The sequence below is a fragment of the Odontesthes bonariensis genome, chromosome 20 (assembly GCF_027942865.1).
Source record: "Odontesthes bonariensis isolate fOdoBon6 chromosome 20, fOdoBon6.hap1, whole genome shotgun sequence".
NCBI lineage: Eukaryota > Metazoa > Chordata > Actinopteri > Atheriniformes > Atherinopsidae > Odontesthes > Odontesthes bonariensis.
This window is the reverse complement of record NC_134525.1, coordinates 16,302,917-16,317,192: the sequence shown is the minus strand read 5'-3', so window position 1 is coordinate 16,317,192 and position 14,276 is coordinate 16,302,917. Positions and strand designations below refer to the sequence as shown.

Here is a 14,276-nt window from a genome sequence, read left to right as displayed (position 1 = left end):
TAGATCCTTTAGTATATTCACTCCTTTATTCTTCCAATGCGGAAATGAAAAGGGCATATTACCAGTAAGAAGTGAGAAATTATTGAAAATCGGTGTGTGATTATGCCATTTACAATCTGTGCCAACATACTTCATTACAGTACGGTAAGACACAAGTAAAAATGAAATAACAGGGCCTGGCCGTAATTTGTCTCTCTTTAATGGTATGTTAGCATACACCAGGTCTTGCAACCTGTGGGGTAGAACAATATTCTCCTCAAGAGGTCTCCAAGAAACAGAGGAACAGGGGTTAAACCATGTAAATAGGGGCCGTAACACATAGGACCAAAAATAGATTTTAAAATCTGGCAGAGCTAGCCCCCCTTTGGTCTTGTCTCGCTGGAGAGTTGTAAGTTTTAGGCGAGGCCTTTTTCCTTTCCATATAAACTTAGAAACTAATGACTGAAGTTTATCCCAGTATCCCAAAGGGGGAGCAAGGGGGATCATGGCAGAGTAAAAATTAACACGAGGAAGTATATCCATTTTGACTATTGCTATTCGGGCTTGAAGTGAATTTGGGAGATTCGACCAAAGTCCTTCTCGTTCTGGCTATATATACCTTGAAAATGTTTTATTGCAATGGACGATGTGGAGGGAAAATTTTCAATTCCAAGATATCTGAAACTTTTAACTACTGGTATATGGGAGGGCAGGGGAGTTTGAAGTGCAACTGAGTTTAGGTGCATCAGTGCGGACTCATTCCAGTTAATTTTGTATCCAGTGAGGAACCAGCACTGCCGACATAAAGAAGGATGTCATCAGCATATAAGGAAATACGATGCTCTGTGTTACTGAAAGTGATGGGATGTACTGATGGATGCTGTCTTATTTTCTGTGCCAATGGCTCGAGGGAAAGGGCAAAAAGTAGGGGTGAAAGGGGGCATCTTTAAATAAAGGACCGAAAGCTTGTATCCGAGGGTTCAAGGTTGTGCTGAAGAATAAAGTTGGTCAGACTAAATATTGACTTTCAAGCTTGTTGGAACTGTTTTGGGGTTTTTTTTCGCCTCGCTGGCATCATCAAGCTTTCTTTCTGGATAAAACCTGAAGCCTGTAGCTATCCCCACCCGCACAAACAGTGCAAGGGTGACTTGTGTAACCTCAAGCTGGCAGCTTCAGTTTGAGGTGTGGAGCTGGCAACAGAGCTCCAGAAAAAAAATTTTTAAGAGCTGTAGCTTGACTTTGATTTAAGAAAAAAGAAGTGGAATTCTGCGCTTAACTGCAAAAACTAATCTTTAAGCAAATGTGGACGGAGTGGCTGTAATCTTTTCGTAAATATTGCTTCAGTTGCGTACCTTAGCCACATTTGAGTAAGAAGAGTGGAGTTTTTACAGTGTTGAGTCAGTTTATTTCCCACGTGCAAGCTGTGGCAGAGAATAGATCTCCTGAGGCGGTAACATTTGGCTTTGTTGAATGTGGAAAAAAAAAAAAGGTTCCCTGTTACAAACAAATATACAAATACCTCACCAGCAGATAACAAACACCACGCTTCACTTACACTGGATTTACATTTAATATCCTCCATGCCACTATTAAAGTGCCAGTCATCAGGTGCCGGCACCATTTGCGGTAAGTCGTTCTCACAAATCGTTTCTGTGAAGCGGACCCCAGTATTAGCATCTGCATGTGATGAATCCCCTCAGTGATGTAGTAACTGCTTAACTGCGTGCAGCCTTGTTCTGTCAGCCAGAGACGGTGATTAGGAACAGTAAACACAGCTCTGGCCGCAGATCAGTCAACACTCTTGGATGACTTGATTTTAGGAGCCCAGTTGATCATTGACCTTTGCTATCTTTGTGACACCAAGGCCCTTGACTTGTGCTGTACAGATGTTGCTGCTGACCGCCCTGCTCCTTCGCTCCACTCCCTTTTCATCCTCTTGAGTGAGAATATTCCCCATTTGAGAAGTTGCCAGAGATGACTGCTTACACAAACCCAAGCGCAGGTAATCTGTCGCACAGACGCTAGTGTAGCCCCAGTTGCTTACAGATATGTTTGGCATCGATATTTCTGTGAGACTGTAAACACCTACAGCAGCATTACAGTAAAAGAAAAGAAAAGTGCTCTTCATTCCGAGGAACCCGAGCTTCCCCTAATGCCTGCTTTCTTTTAAGCTTTCAATCTTTAACAGATCTCACCTGTTTCGTGCACATGTGTTTGTACAGTATGTGTGGATCCATGCTCGTGTAAACTAAAAGCTTCTCGAGGTAATGAGCTCCGGGTCAGTTTTTTTGAGTCAGGGAAAACACTGATTTAAAAAAAAAAAAAAAAAAAAAAAAAAAAAAAACAGGTTTAAATTCCACTCTGCCGAAGCAGCCACAATCTCTTTAAAGACCATTAGAGGAGTTATCCATTGAGGTACAACCATTAAACAGTAATCTTGGACAGAGACCTCAGGTTCTACAAACAAAGCTACTTGTACAATAAGTTCTGGCAGGACACCAGAAGCAATCAAGTTATTAGTTATTAGTTGCTTCTAACTTCGCACAACAATGGTCTTTAATCTGAATATCTGGCTTCCAGATGTGAATCGTAAAATAGCAGGAGTCTGGTCAAATGAACATGATCCTTTCAGATAGTTGTCAACAAACAGACTCTTCTGAGATAGACTTGTTCAAACGTAGGTGTAAAAATTAAGCAAAAGCTGTGTTGTGGATTTTAGAAGAAAAGAAAAATCCAATGGAATATTACTAGCCTGACTTTTCAAATTCTTCTCTCCAAGTCTTTCCCAAACTCAGACTAGTCAGGACAAATGATTTCAGACTCATCTGCACCACTGAAGCACAAACAAGGTGTGTCCACATTCATCCAGGATCGGGAAAGTTGCTCAGACTTGAATAAAAAATGATTCATTAGTCTTTAAAGTGAGACAGACATGGCTCATAAAATGTATTTTGTAAAAGAGGGCAACGTGCACTGTGCATATACATATACGCAAAAAGCTGCCCCAAGCTGTGGACTTCTCATCCTTCCTGTATGTAATAGCCTACTTTGTAGCGGACACTCATTCATTATGATATGATGTGCCTACAGATGCTTTTTTTTTTTTTAGCCCTCAGACATCTCTGTTAATCAGTCCATAATGGGTCTGAACATGCAAGCAATGATAAAGGGATGCCATTGAGAGCAAAGTCAGTTTACACTTTCAGGAGCCAAGGTTTGCCTGAATAAACAGGATCCTCTGTTGAAAGTTACACATGGCACACATGGGGGTGAATTCTAAGAAAAGAACAATTAGACTTTTCTATAAAAACAAACAAACAAACACCCCCCCCCCCCCCCCCCCCCAGCTACTTCTGATAAGGGATGCCTGACTCAGAAGCAGGGAACTTCTAATGAGATGGTTTTACTGGCATCGCGGCCATTAGGTGTAAAACGGGAAATAGGCAAATAGCTCAAGAGAAGCCAAGGGCACAAAGCAAATGCCTTACATGATGATACCTCCTGTATACGCTGCCATGGGAACTGTTGGCCTTGTGATGCGGGTGACTGGGTTGGCCACAGGCTCAGAAAGCATGCTGTGTGCGCTTTCAAAAATGGTTTAAAGAAAAGTGTTGAACAAGGATATCAAAGGGGGGGGGGGGGTGCTGTCTTTCTGTAGGCTACGTAATGGAGTTTGTCAGAGGTTCAGTGAAGGTGAGAGCCACGAAAGGTGAGTTAACTACACATTAACCAAATGAGAAGGCAGCAGAGTGCAACTGTAACACATACTCAAACAGATCTGCAACAAATTAAACGTCCTAGCCTGCTTTCTTTTTTCATTACTACAGAAATTGCCAGTGGTGCACGACTCATGGTTCAATGTCCCATGACATCGGGAGGGAGGAAGGCGGGTCTAGTGACTGCAGCAAGTATGTTTTGTTTTTTTTTCCCTTTTCTTTTTTGGGGTGCCCGAGAGGCAAATACCTCTGAGCGGAAAGTTAGCAGACTTCATTGCAGTCTGTGGATGCCGACAGGGCAGCAACGAGCAGCGACGCACTCGTGAAAACCCAACAACATGAGTAATGGATCAAACCGAACTATCGACCCGCACTGCACGGGCGAAACCCCCTTTGCCATGGACATCATTCTACGTGAGTACACCGGCTTCTGTGGCACAGATCGGGCTTTAAGTCCCGTCTCCTGCGGGGAGCCGCAACTAATGTGCCTCTGTGTAGCAACTTTACGCACCAGCAGGTCCTTCCCTGCTGGAATTTTAATTAGTTTGGATGAGGGGGTTTGTGTTTTTTTTTTCTTGTATCTCCAAACTGTAGAAATGTGGTAGAAACGGAACTGATGGTCGTTATTTACGCAGCATCTGTGAAAGCAGAACATTTTCTAATAAAATATGATGACATTTGATCATCGGATGCCAACATACAAACATAAATGCACAAATATAGAAACACGGATTGGACTTTAATGTCACTGCAATCCAGTTTTGTCATGTTCCATGTTGTTTTGTGTGTTTTTCTGGTTTGTATTTAGTTTTCTTAGTCTAGCCTTCCTATTTCCTCACCTTTCCTCAGTTCCCTCCTGCCGGTGTTATGCCGAAAAGTGTATGCCTGCTGAGAAATGCATCCCCTGCTGGTTCCCTGCTTTAAAGAGAGTCTGGAATGGAATAACTACATTAGAATTTGTTTACCCGATTAAATTAACAGATGTGAATTTCAACAAGTCCAAATTTGTCTCTAAAATTAAATTTAAAATAGTCAAATTTCATAGTTCTAGGTTCATTTTTGGATTATTTTATCTGGGCTACACTGAGTAAAGATTGATATTCATAGAAAATGTCTCCAACCGGCTTTCTGGCTTACTGCAAAAGTGTTAGTCACGGCCCTTACTTTGTAATATTTGTACAATAATATAATAATAGGTGAAAGAGATGCTCTAAACTGTACAATTGTGGGATTATCATAAGTGTACTGTACATGTATTATTCATCTACATGAAGAAAAAAGATGAACGAATGAAAAAACATTGTCAGCTCAATATCATCACTGTAACTTTATTGGAAAAATGTAATAATCCACACGCCTGAAACTGTTTACGCGCGCTCCCGCGAATGGGGGATGCATTTCTCGGCAGGCATGCACTTCTCGGCACTTCTCGGCACAACACCTGTTATGCCCGGTCATCAGCTCCACTCCCTTCACCTGTATCAATCATCCTCAGCTGTTCCCATTCATTAATCACTCTCCCCACAGTATTTAGTCTCCTAGTTCCTTTCAGTCCTTGTCAGATCCTCCGTCAAACTGTCCCGTCCTACTTCACATGATTTTTTTTCCGTCATAGCAATCCATGGTTTTCCTTGTCGGTCCTTGTCCATACTCCTGCAAGTATTTCAGTCTGGTTTTGTTATTTTCTTAGTTTTATGTTTAGTTTAGTTTTTTCAGTGTTCCAGCTTTTTCTTGTGCTTTTTGTTCCTAAATAAATGGACTTACTTCTGACTCTTGTCCCGTGTCTGCACCTGGGTCCTCCTTTACTAAACCGTTACAAGTTTACCTCATTACACATCTCATTGTCAGTCATTCATCAAGTAATTCATCCTTAAAAAGGACCTATGAAGTAATTCCATAAAGTATTGGACATATTTATGAATACGGACCAGCAGGGATTCATGAAACTCCCTGCATTAAATCATCACGAGTCTTGCATTGGTTAAAGGTATCACTTGTACTTCTATTGTGAGGTGTTTTTGTGTTTTTTACACATTGCCAGATCTATTTGTAGCTCTACATCAGTGGCCATGGGTATTCAATGATGCACTTTTAAACATAAAGAAATCATAGTTTTTTTTTGGTTTGAAGTTACATATTGGTTTGCTGAACATACCATGTGTTTAGAATGAGACTGCAAAAGACTGCACGATATTGAAAGACTGCAGATCCAGCAGTGTGTGCAGAGTCATAAATAACAAGACATTGCAGTGAAGAGATATGCCTTTTTAGGTCATTTCAGAAATAAGGTCTTCTGTCAGTTATTTGCCATGCGTCTTGTCTTATTCTTTAATGTCTTGAATTTCAATATGAACACCGACCTTAAAAATCCTGGATTAGTTGTACTGTGCACGAGAAGGAAAAACTTTTACCATAAGTCGAACGATTCACTGAACAAGTTGATCTGTATGGCCTTGCTCGTCCGCGGCTGTGTTTCACATAAAGAGGCTACAAACAACAAGCTCGCAAAAGCCTGAAAATATTCAAAGTACATGTGATTGCAACTTGGAAAAAGTTTCAAAAGTCTTAATTTGCATTGGCATTTTTTAATCTTAAGGTGACTGGACAAAAACAACAAGCGCGCACAGTGGACCACCTGAGGAGAACAATCCACAGGAGAGGAGCATGTGTTTGCGTGTGTGGTTTCATTCTGACTACCACAAATGACTCAGACTACCCCAGAATAAATGACGCATTTTAAAAAGGAAGATTACTCCCAATTATGGACAACGAGCCAAAACAGTGTACAGCCTTTCCTTCCATCCTTTGTTTGGTGCTTTGCATTCACATGCTTTTTCCCTTCTTTGAAACATCTTTTGGAAACATGATGGTCACCTGATGACGACCTTTTGGGTTATTTCTGGAAAGCGCCCTCTGCCAGCTACTCTTGTTTGCAGTGTGCGAAACCAGTTGCACGTTCGTGCAATGGCGGACGCATAGCCTCGGACAATCTTCAGCAAACTTCTGAGAAAAGTGTTGAAAATTGTTTCGAATTCACACATCTCGTCCGCCTCTGACTGATTTTTCCAAAATAAATTTATTTATTCATCCTTCTTGAATGTAGCTCGTTTCATAATGTCAGCGTGAATTACTCTAAAACTGTTTTGTGGTTGGCTTCCTGTGTTGGCCTACTGAAATCACAAAACAAACTCTTATGTCTGCTTTGTTACATCAGCACAACTAACGGAGTCCAACTGCATGCAGTTCCTTGCTAAATAAGAAAGTAACAATAGTCGTTCCTTGAGGCTGGGTCTAAATCTTGTTAGGACTTGTTACACTCTACACCAACAGAACCAAAGGTTGCATCAACTTTCTCCTTCAGTCGAACGACCTCTAGTTTTCTTTTAACTTACCCTCTCTTCTTTCAGAGTTGGACATCTTTGGCATCATTCTGTACTCCATCCTCACCTTCATGGCAGCCGTTTCCCTGTTGGTCTTCATAGAGGAATGTGTATTCATCTATAAGAAAGTTCCCGCCAATAAGAAGAGTGTAATCATCTGGGTGAATGGGGCAGCTCCGGTAAGGACAGGTTTAGAGGATCATTTAACACCTGCTACAGGGGGAAAAAATCTGTTAATCCTCACTTTTCCTTCATCGTCGTCCTCTTTTTCCTTTTTTTTTTTTTTTTAGGTGATTAGCACCATGTCATGCGTGGGGTTGTGGATACCCAAGGCCATCATGTTTACTGATATGACCTCTGCCTGGTAGGTTTTTCTTTTTAATCTATCACTGTGCTGTCATTGTGTTGTTTTTTTTTTTTTTTTAAACCTCGCAGTTAGAGGTCATGGGGAAACTTGAACCTCACAACCTTCAGAGTGTTTCATCGAAAAAACACCAGTGCTGTTGTGCAATGTGTGTGGTTTCAATTTTCCGCGATTCTCAGCTCCTCCTGAGTCTCTCGACTTTTTTTCTGGTGTGTCTCGCAGCTACTTCTCCATCGTGGTGTTTAAGTTCCTGATCATGATGCTGGAGGAGATAGGCGGTGACGAGGCCTTCCTGAAAAGGACGGGGAAACATAAACTGAGGATTAGCACGGGGCCGTGCTGCTGCTGCTGCCCCTGCCTCCCACACGTGGCCATCACACGGTAGATTTCCCAGATTTCCACACATTCTGCTGTTCTCACAATCAGCTTCACCAGTTTGCTTTTAGGTGCCTTGGTTGCTGATCTGGGCACAGTCATCCTTGAACAACGCGCTAACTGTGAATAGCCTCTGGGAACAGCTAACTCAAGCGTTTTTTTAGTTTGGCAGGTGGAGCAGCTTCCCTTAATCCCTGACATATGGGTGCATCTTTTTGAATGAGACTGTATGAAAATGCTCACATGAAAATTTGAAGGTAAAGACCTGCTTTGTCTCAAAGTTTAACCTTCCTGAGACACTGATGATGTAATTGAGTGGAACATCTTGCGATATTGATGAAGCACAGATGGTGTGCTGACTTATACAACCATGCCGGATGGTTTCGATGTAGTTTTTAGCCTGTTTGAACAGCGTCAGAGAGCCTGTGTGCTTACAGTATTTCTCTGAACACAGGTTGAACGCACTCACGGTCATTTACCTCTGTCAGGGCAGGGCAACGTGCATGCAAAGATCCCATCGTGCCCCTCTCTGGCTGAGTGGCAACCAGCTGCACTCTTACAATGTGTCACAGTTCAACAATCTAATGGACACATTGTTAGTTATTTTTTTTTGTTGTCTTTACAATTTTTTTGGTTAGATACTGATTGCACCATTTAACCGGTTGTGGAATCTCATTTTAGGTGCATGCTAATGTTAAGCAATGACAAACAGATGTGCCCATCTTCTGTACTTTGCTGTGCTGCTCCCTAAAGTACACGCACGAAATCCTTTTAAAAACAGTCAGTCTGCACACGGTGTTGCCGACGAGGTTCAAGCCGAGACGTGTTCAGCTGCCTCTCGCATGATTCGTTTATAAGAAATCATAGAGCCCCCTCATCGTAACAGTCGGTGTTGCCGTGATTGCACAATCACGTTCCAATCTTGACTTGCCTCAACCCAATAAAGACGTCTCCATTACTCCTCTGAATCGTTCAAAAACATCTTGCAGTTAAAGTCCAGGAAGTGTGGGATTCTTTAAAATGCATTTAGAGAGTCGTAGATTTCGTGTGATTAGAAGCGACCATGAAATTGTTTCCTCTGTTCCAACTCCAGGCGCAGTCTCTTCCTGCTCAAGCTCGGCTCTTTCCAGTTTGCCATCCTGAAGATTGTCTTTACCATCCTTTCCATTGTCCTCTGGACCAATAAGAACTTTGACCTGAGAAACGTAAGTTGGAAACGTGGAAAAGCTGAATGGCATTCCTCTGTTTATCTGTATCCCTAAATTGTGGTGTTACAGATTATTTTCCTAGCTTTTTTTTTTATTGATGAATGAGTCATAAGATTACGGTATATTAGGGTGCCAACATACCTTTGATCACACTGTTTGTTTCTTATTTTTGTCATGTAAAATTGCATCTTTTCATCTATAGAAAAGCAATATATTTTCAGACACTTAAAATGCGACAGTTGAAATCTTCTTTTATCACCAATCTTTAGACTGATGTGTAACTCCTAAATGAGCCATACCGAGGCACATGAATTAATGTAGAATGGATTCTGAACTCCTCTTCTTTCTCAGCAGGATGGGAGTTTATCACTGATTTATAATTCAGCCTTAGATGATGCACTTTGTCTTTAATGTTACGCATCAAATTTAGTGGCGTGCTAAAATCCAAGCCCCACTGTTCACACTTTTGATTTCCATTCATTGCCAGCGAGAGCAAGTGACAGCTTTTTGCATTTTAAAAGGAAAATGAAGCCAGTGGCTTACTACAAGCAAAAGTTGAAACATTTGTCATGTTCAAACAGAGTCTGTATCTTCTCGTTTAGATGATTTCCCCTGTTCTTCCCATGAAAAGGATTCTAGTTCTTATGCCGTCTGGGGCGTTTTTGGAAGAGGTTTAAAGTCTGTGGACCAAGTAAAACCTTCACCTTTCATCTTTTTCAGAATGCCCGTTGTGGATTCTTCGTTGTTTAGGATGATGACCCTGTTATAATGTTCTAAATCAGTTCGACTCAGCCAGTATACGGGACTTGTCTCCAGAAAGCATCAGGCTTGTTTAGAAGCTCACTTGCGTACTTCAGATGCTCAGTTTTGCAGCGAGGACACAGAAGATTTTCCTGTGATGACCTTTTACAGGGCTCACCTCACTGTAGACTATCACACCATCTGCTTAAATCTTGCTGAAGGTCTTAATCCGAATAAGACTTATTATGGTCCTTACCGACAATCCTATTAGCAGTCCTTCCACTCTTCTCTATCTTCTTATAGCATTCTTCAGCTTTGCTGATATCATTTATTCTGTTTTTATAACTGTTTATAGCAACCCCTGCTGGTTGTCGAAGAGTAATGGTATTTATAAAGTACTGCTATTTTCATCTCCTTTCCTAACAATCCTAGTCATAGCCCTAACATGCTAAAATAACTGATAAAGTTCTCTGAGATCTCAAAACATGGTCACAGTAACTGAGTATTTTTGATGAAGAGTGCCCAAAACCTTTTGCCTGCCACTGTGGCACGCTAACACTTGATAATACGAGATGGTGAACATGAGAAACATTATTTCGTAACCTATTCCATTTGTCATTGTGCGCATTCTAGCATGCTAGAGTTAGCATTTAGTTAAACATAGCCTGACAGAGCCAACACGGCCCCCTCTCTTGGCTTTGAACCTCTTTTTCTTTAATTATTTACTGAGGTAAGGAGCAACTTTTCCTTAGTGCTGAAGGAGTTGTTTTCATCCAGCCCTTTAAACGGGGTATTGGTGAGGGTATGTTACACTGTGTTGCATGCTGGGACAGGAGAAACACCTCGTAAAGAATGCTCTCTCATTACTTCGCCTACTATCATTGTTGTGTGATTTGTTGTTTTTTTGTTTGTTTTTTTTGGGCCAAAATCGTCCAAATCAAGTGGAGAATGGAAAAAGATGAGGCAGAGAAGTTGGACCCTGCAAAGACTAATTGAACTGTGCTGCTGAAAGCTAGATGTGCTAAGTAATAAGCTGGTGCTGTGCCAATATCCGAGGAGTAGATCAGGACTGAGATAACTTTAGAGGCAAAGCCTGCACTTTGAGGAAAAGACAAACAAACTCTATCCATTTGTCAGAATTCGGGGTGTGTGCAAACATAAAAAGACACCTTCAGAGCAAACGAGAATACAATATGTTGTCGAAACAAACCACTTCGCATTCTTTGTTGTTGGGGGAAAAAAAAGAACATATTGAATAATGAATGCTTTTTCTTATCACCTAATGCGAAAACATTTTAGATGGAAATCACTGGAGCTGCCATATGGATCAACCCATTCGTGGGCATCTTGACAATCATTGCTCTGTGGCCTGTAGCGATCATGTTCATGCACCTGAGGACCGCCCTGCTAACACTTAAGATCATCCCCAAGTATGCCATGTATCAGGTAATTCACCACAGAAGCATGGCTGCACACCACAGCTGCTCCACACCACCACTTGGTGTTGATTAGGGTCTTGGCAGAGGCAACCGTACTTTTCTAGATTGCGGAATTGCCTCTTTTTTTTTCTTTCTTTTTTTTTTTTTTTAAATGTAATTTTCCAATACTACGTTTGTCAGAGCTTACAAGCAGGGGTGTTTGTGTTGGCAGCTGGTGCTGATCCTGAGTCAGCTGCAGTCAGCCATCATCAACATCTTGGCTTTGAATGGAACTATTGCCTGCTCTCCACCTTTCTCCTCCGCGGACAGAGGATACAGTGAGTCAACATACAATTAGTCCATTCATCTGTGTGATTATCCATCAGACATGTTAGCAGCAAGTCAGTCCATGTATCCATATATTTGTTCACTGCGGGTGACTCCTTGAACTCACCTTTCACCCTCCCCCCACCGGTGACACCTCCACCGCTTTCTGCTGTCTGTCTCCACAGTGTTGAGTCAGCAGCTGCTGATCCTGGAGATGTTCATTATCAAGCTGGTTACGCGGCTGCTGTATCGGCGGCAGTATGAACCTTTACCCACAGAAGAGCAAGACGATAATGAAAACACCAAGATGGTTCCATTACCCGACTCTGCATGAGTAGTGAATTTGTGTGTGTGTGTGTGTGTGTGTGTGTGTGTGTGTGTGTCAGTCTTCATTTTTCTGCAGCTATTTGATTAAGACATTGTATAAATAATACGAATGATATGTAAATGAATCTTGAAATGAATGAATGAGGCTTGAAAAAGAAAAATTTGAACTCCCCCCAAGGAGGTTTTTTTCACAGATACCAAATGTGCTCCTTCTCATTTCATAGATGTCAAGCTTTGATGAACTTGAGGATGTTCTTGATATTTCAATGTGATTATCATTTGTTTTCAACAACAGCAGCAACAAGGTGTAGATTTTAGTTTGCATTGTGCCCATTTACTCTCGCTTTCTCCCAAAGTTTAAACAAACGCATCTTGGATGAAGACGTATTTCTATATCGGCAGTGGGTGGGAGCTTGCCATTTGTCTCTTTGCTGGCCCTGTAACTGACCTGCAGCCCGTCCAAGGCGTACACTGCCTTTCACCTCCCTCAAAGCCCTGCGGTATAGCTGATGAATGGTTGTTTTTTTTTAAAAGGATTGAGTGTTGAAAAAGTTGGTTTGTTTTACCATATAATTTATTCTAATGGAATTAAGGACTGATTATTTTGTCATACCTATGCTGTATCCTCTTTGACCTACTTGTTTTTACCCGAACAAAAAGAAAGAGAGAAAAAAAATCCTCACATTTCGTTGCACCGTCCGAACATTACAGGTCTGTAATGTCCTTCGATGGAATATGTACAGCACATAACAGACTGTCAACGTAAAACCAAACTGGAAAATGGTGAAGCCACAGATGCATTGGAGAAGGGAATTGTAGACAGTCAAAAGAATCCAATTATCCATTTGCACTCAAATTTAGCATCCCACTTGTTGCCTCTAGGCCCTGTCTTAAAACCAGAAATCCTCCCAGATAAATAATGCTCATTTACTTTTCTATGCATTATTAAATGCTGAAACACTAAACGCAGGGAATGTAGAAGCAGTTTTAAACTGATGCATATTTGGTCAATGGTTTTTTAATATTGACAAATATGTTTTTTTATTTATAACGATTTGAATACAAATTATATGTATGTATACGACTGCTTTAAAACTTTTTTATACAGATATATATATATATATATATATGTGTGTGTGTGTATATGTATGTGTATGTGTATGTATATATATATACATACACATCGGTTGTATTTTTGTGAGACATTTACAGATACAGCATAAACTGTGCTCTTGCATTCTGTGTTTCCAACCCTGGATTTCTGTCAACATAAAAAGCATTTTATTCAGATAGAAATTCAATCGATGCATAACTGGTGTCATTCTTTTTTTTTCGACTGTTATAACATCCCACCGCTAGATGGGGTTGGAGATCAAATCCTGAGGGACACAAGTACCGGTGAAACTGCAGTAATTATCTTATCGTGCCTGTCGTTTTTACTGTTGATAAAACGGAAGTTAACATAACGTTATTTAACATAAAGCTTTTAACACATACAGTCTCATCTTAAAACAGCTCTGACAGCTACACGTCCTCGTCGTGCGCTGCCCCTATATGAACTATATGAACAAATAAACAAGGTGACTTAAATGAGGTTGATTGACAACGCCTCTGACCAATCAAGTTGTCGCCGTTGGCCACTTCCCAGATTTAGACCAATCATCGGAGAGCGTCAAAGTGCCTCCGCCAAGTGCGGTTGAGTTGGAAATTTACGAAGTACGTGCTGTTGAAAACATCCCCAATGGACCGGATGCTGCCAGATTGAACCTTCAAAACAAAATATTGGCATGTAATAGAAACGGTTTCTAAGCTAGTGTTGATCCCACAGACAGGTGAAGGATCAACGATGCTGGGGTGTTCATATTTAGTAGAGAAAATCACTTTACTTATATGATCAAATGATATTTGGGCAATAAATCACAGTTATAAGACAAAATGTATTATGAAATTCCAAAAATATTTTTGTCCAATTACTTAATAGGCTATCACGTATGTTATCAATGATATATCTTATGGTATCCCCACCAAAATGCTTTTGTGTGAGAAAAATGAAGTAGATGAAGCCACTTAAAATGATTAGTTCTCATGATGGCCCAGAACCACACTGCTCTTTTTTTGTCTTTGTTCTCAACACAGCTAAATGCTCCAAAAGTTAAGAATCCAACACCTGAACAAAAAAATGGTAGCCATTAGTGAACCGCAACTGACTTGACTGTGACACACCAAAAGTGAGCTGGTACCATGAAACATCAAGTAGTGCAATAATTTGCTTCAGTCTGCCAAATTCACCAGGTTAACTAACAGCCTTGGCTTTTGAGTTTGTAGTTTAAGGTGCGTTATGGATCATGGTTGAAAATACAAAGGGGTCTGCAGACAACAAGTAATATACAATGTCAAATGCTGTAAAGTCATTACTAAACGATTAAAATGACTGTCCAAGT

At 40.9% G+C, this 14,276-nt stretch overlaps 1 protein-coding gene across 2 annotated transcripts; it reads left to right on the top strand.

Moving 5' to 3' along the window:
• The first annotated feature begins 3,663 nt into the window (after positions 1-3,663).
• Positions 3,664-13,169, top strand: slc51a (solute carrier family 51 member A). 2 transcript variants are annotated; one of them, XM_075452619.1, is made up of 9 exons: positions 3,664-3,688; positions 3,807-4,109; positions 7,103-7,254; positions 7,366-7,439; positions 7,662-7,820; positions 8,908-9,019; positions 11,063-11,209; positions 11,414-11,519; positions 11,694-13,169. In XM_075452619.1, the coding sequence occupies exons 2-9, from the start codon at positions 4,034-4,036 to the stop codon at positions 11,840-11,842; spliced, it is 975 nt and encodes a 324-aa protein (XP_075308734.1). In that variant the 5' UTR covers positions 3,664-3,688; positions 3,807-4,033; the 3' UTR covers positions 11,843-13,169. The 2 variants fall into 2 exon arrangements, with proteins under 2 accessions (XP_075308734.1, XP_075308735.1); XM_075452620.1 differs by lacking the exon at positions 3,664-3,688 and having other exon boundaries at positions 3,791-4,109.
• Positions 13,170-14,276: the final 1,107 nt, after the last annotated feature.

What these genes read in the sequence shown, in the direction of transcription:
- slc51a (XM_075452619.1), top strand. Translation starts at nt 4,034, where the DNA reads ATGAGTAATGGATCAAACCGAACTATCGACCCGCACTGCACGGGCGAA. An exon ending in AGAACTTTGACCTGAGAAAC is followed by an intron (nt 9,020 to 11,062) that starts GTAAGTTGGAAA and finishes AAAACATTTTAG; the next exon opens with ATGGAAATCACTGGAGCTGC. An exon ending in CCAAGTATGCCATGTATCAG is followed by an intron (nt 11,210 to 11,413) that starts GTAATTCACCAC and finishes TTGTGTTGGCAG; the next exon opens with CTGGTGCTGATCCTGAGTCA.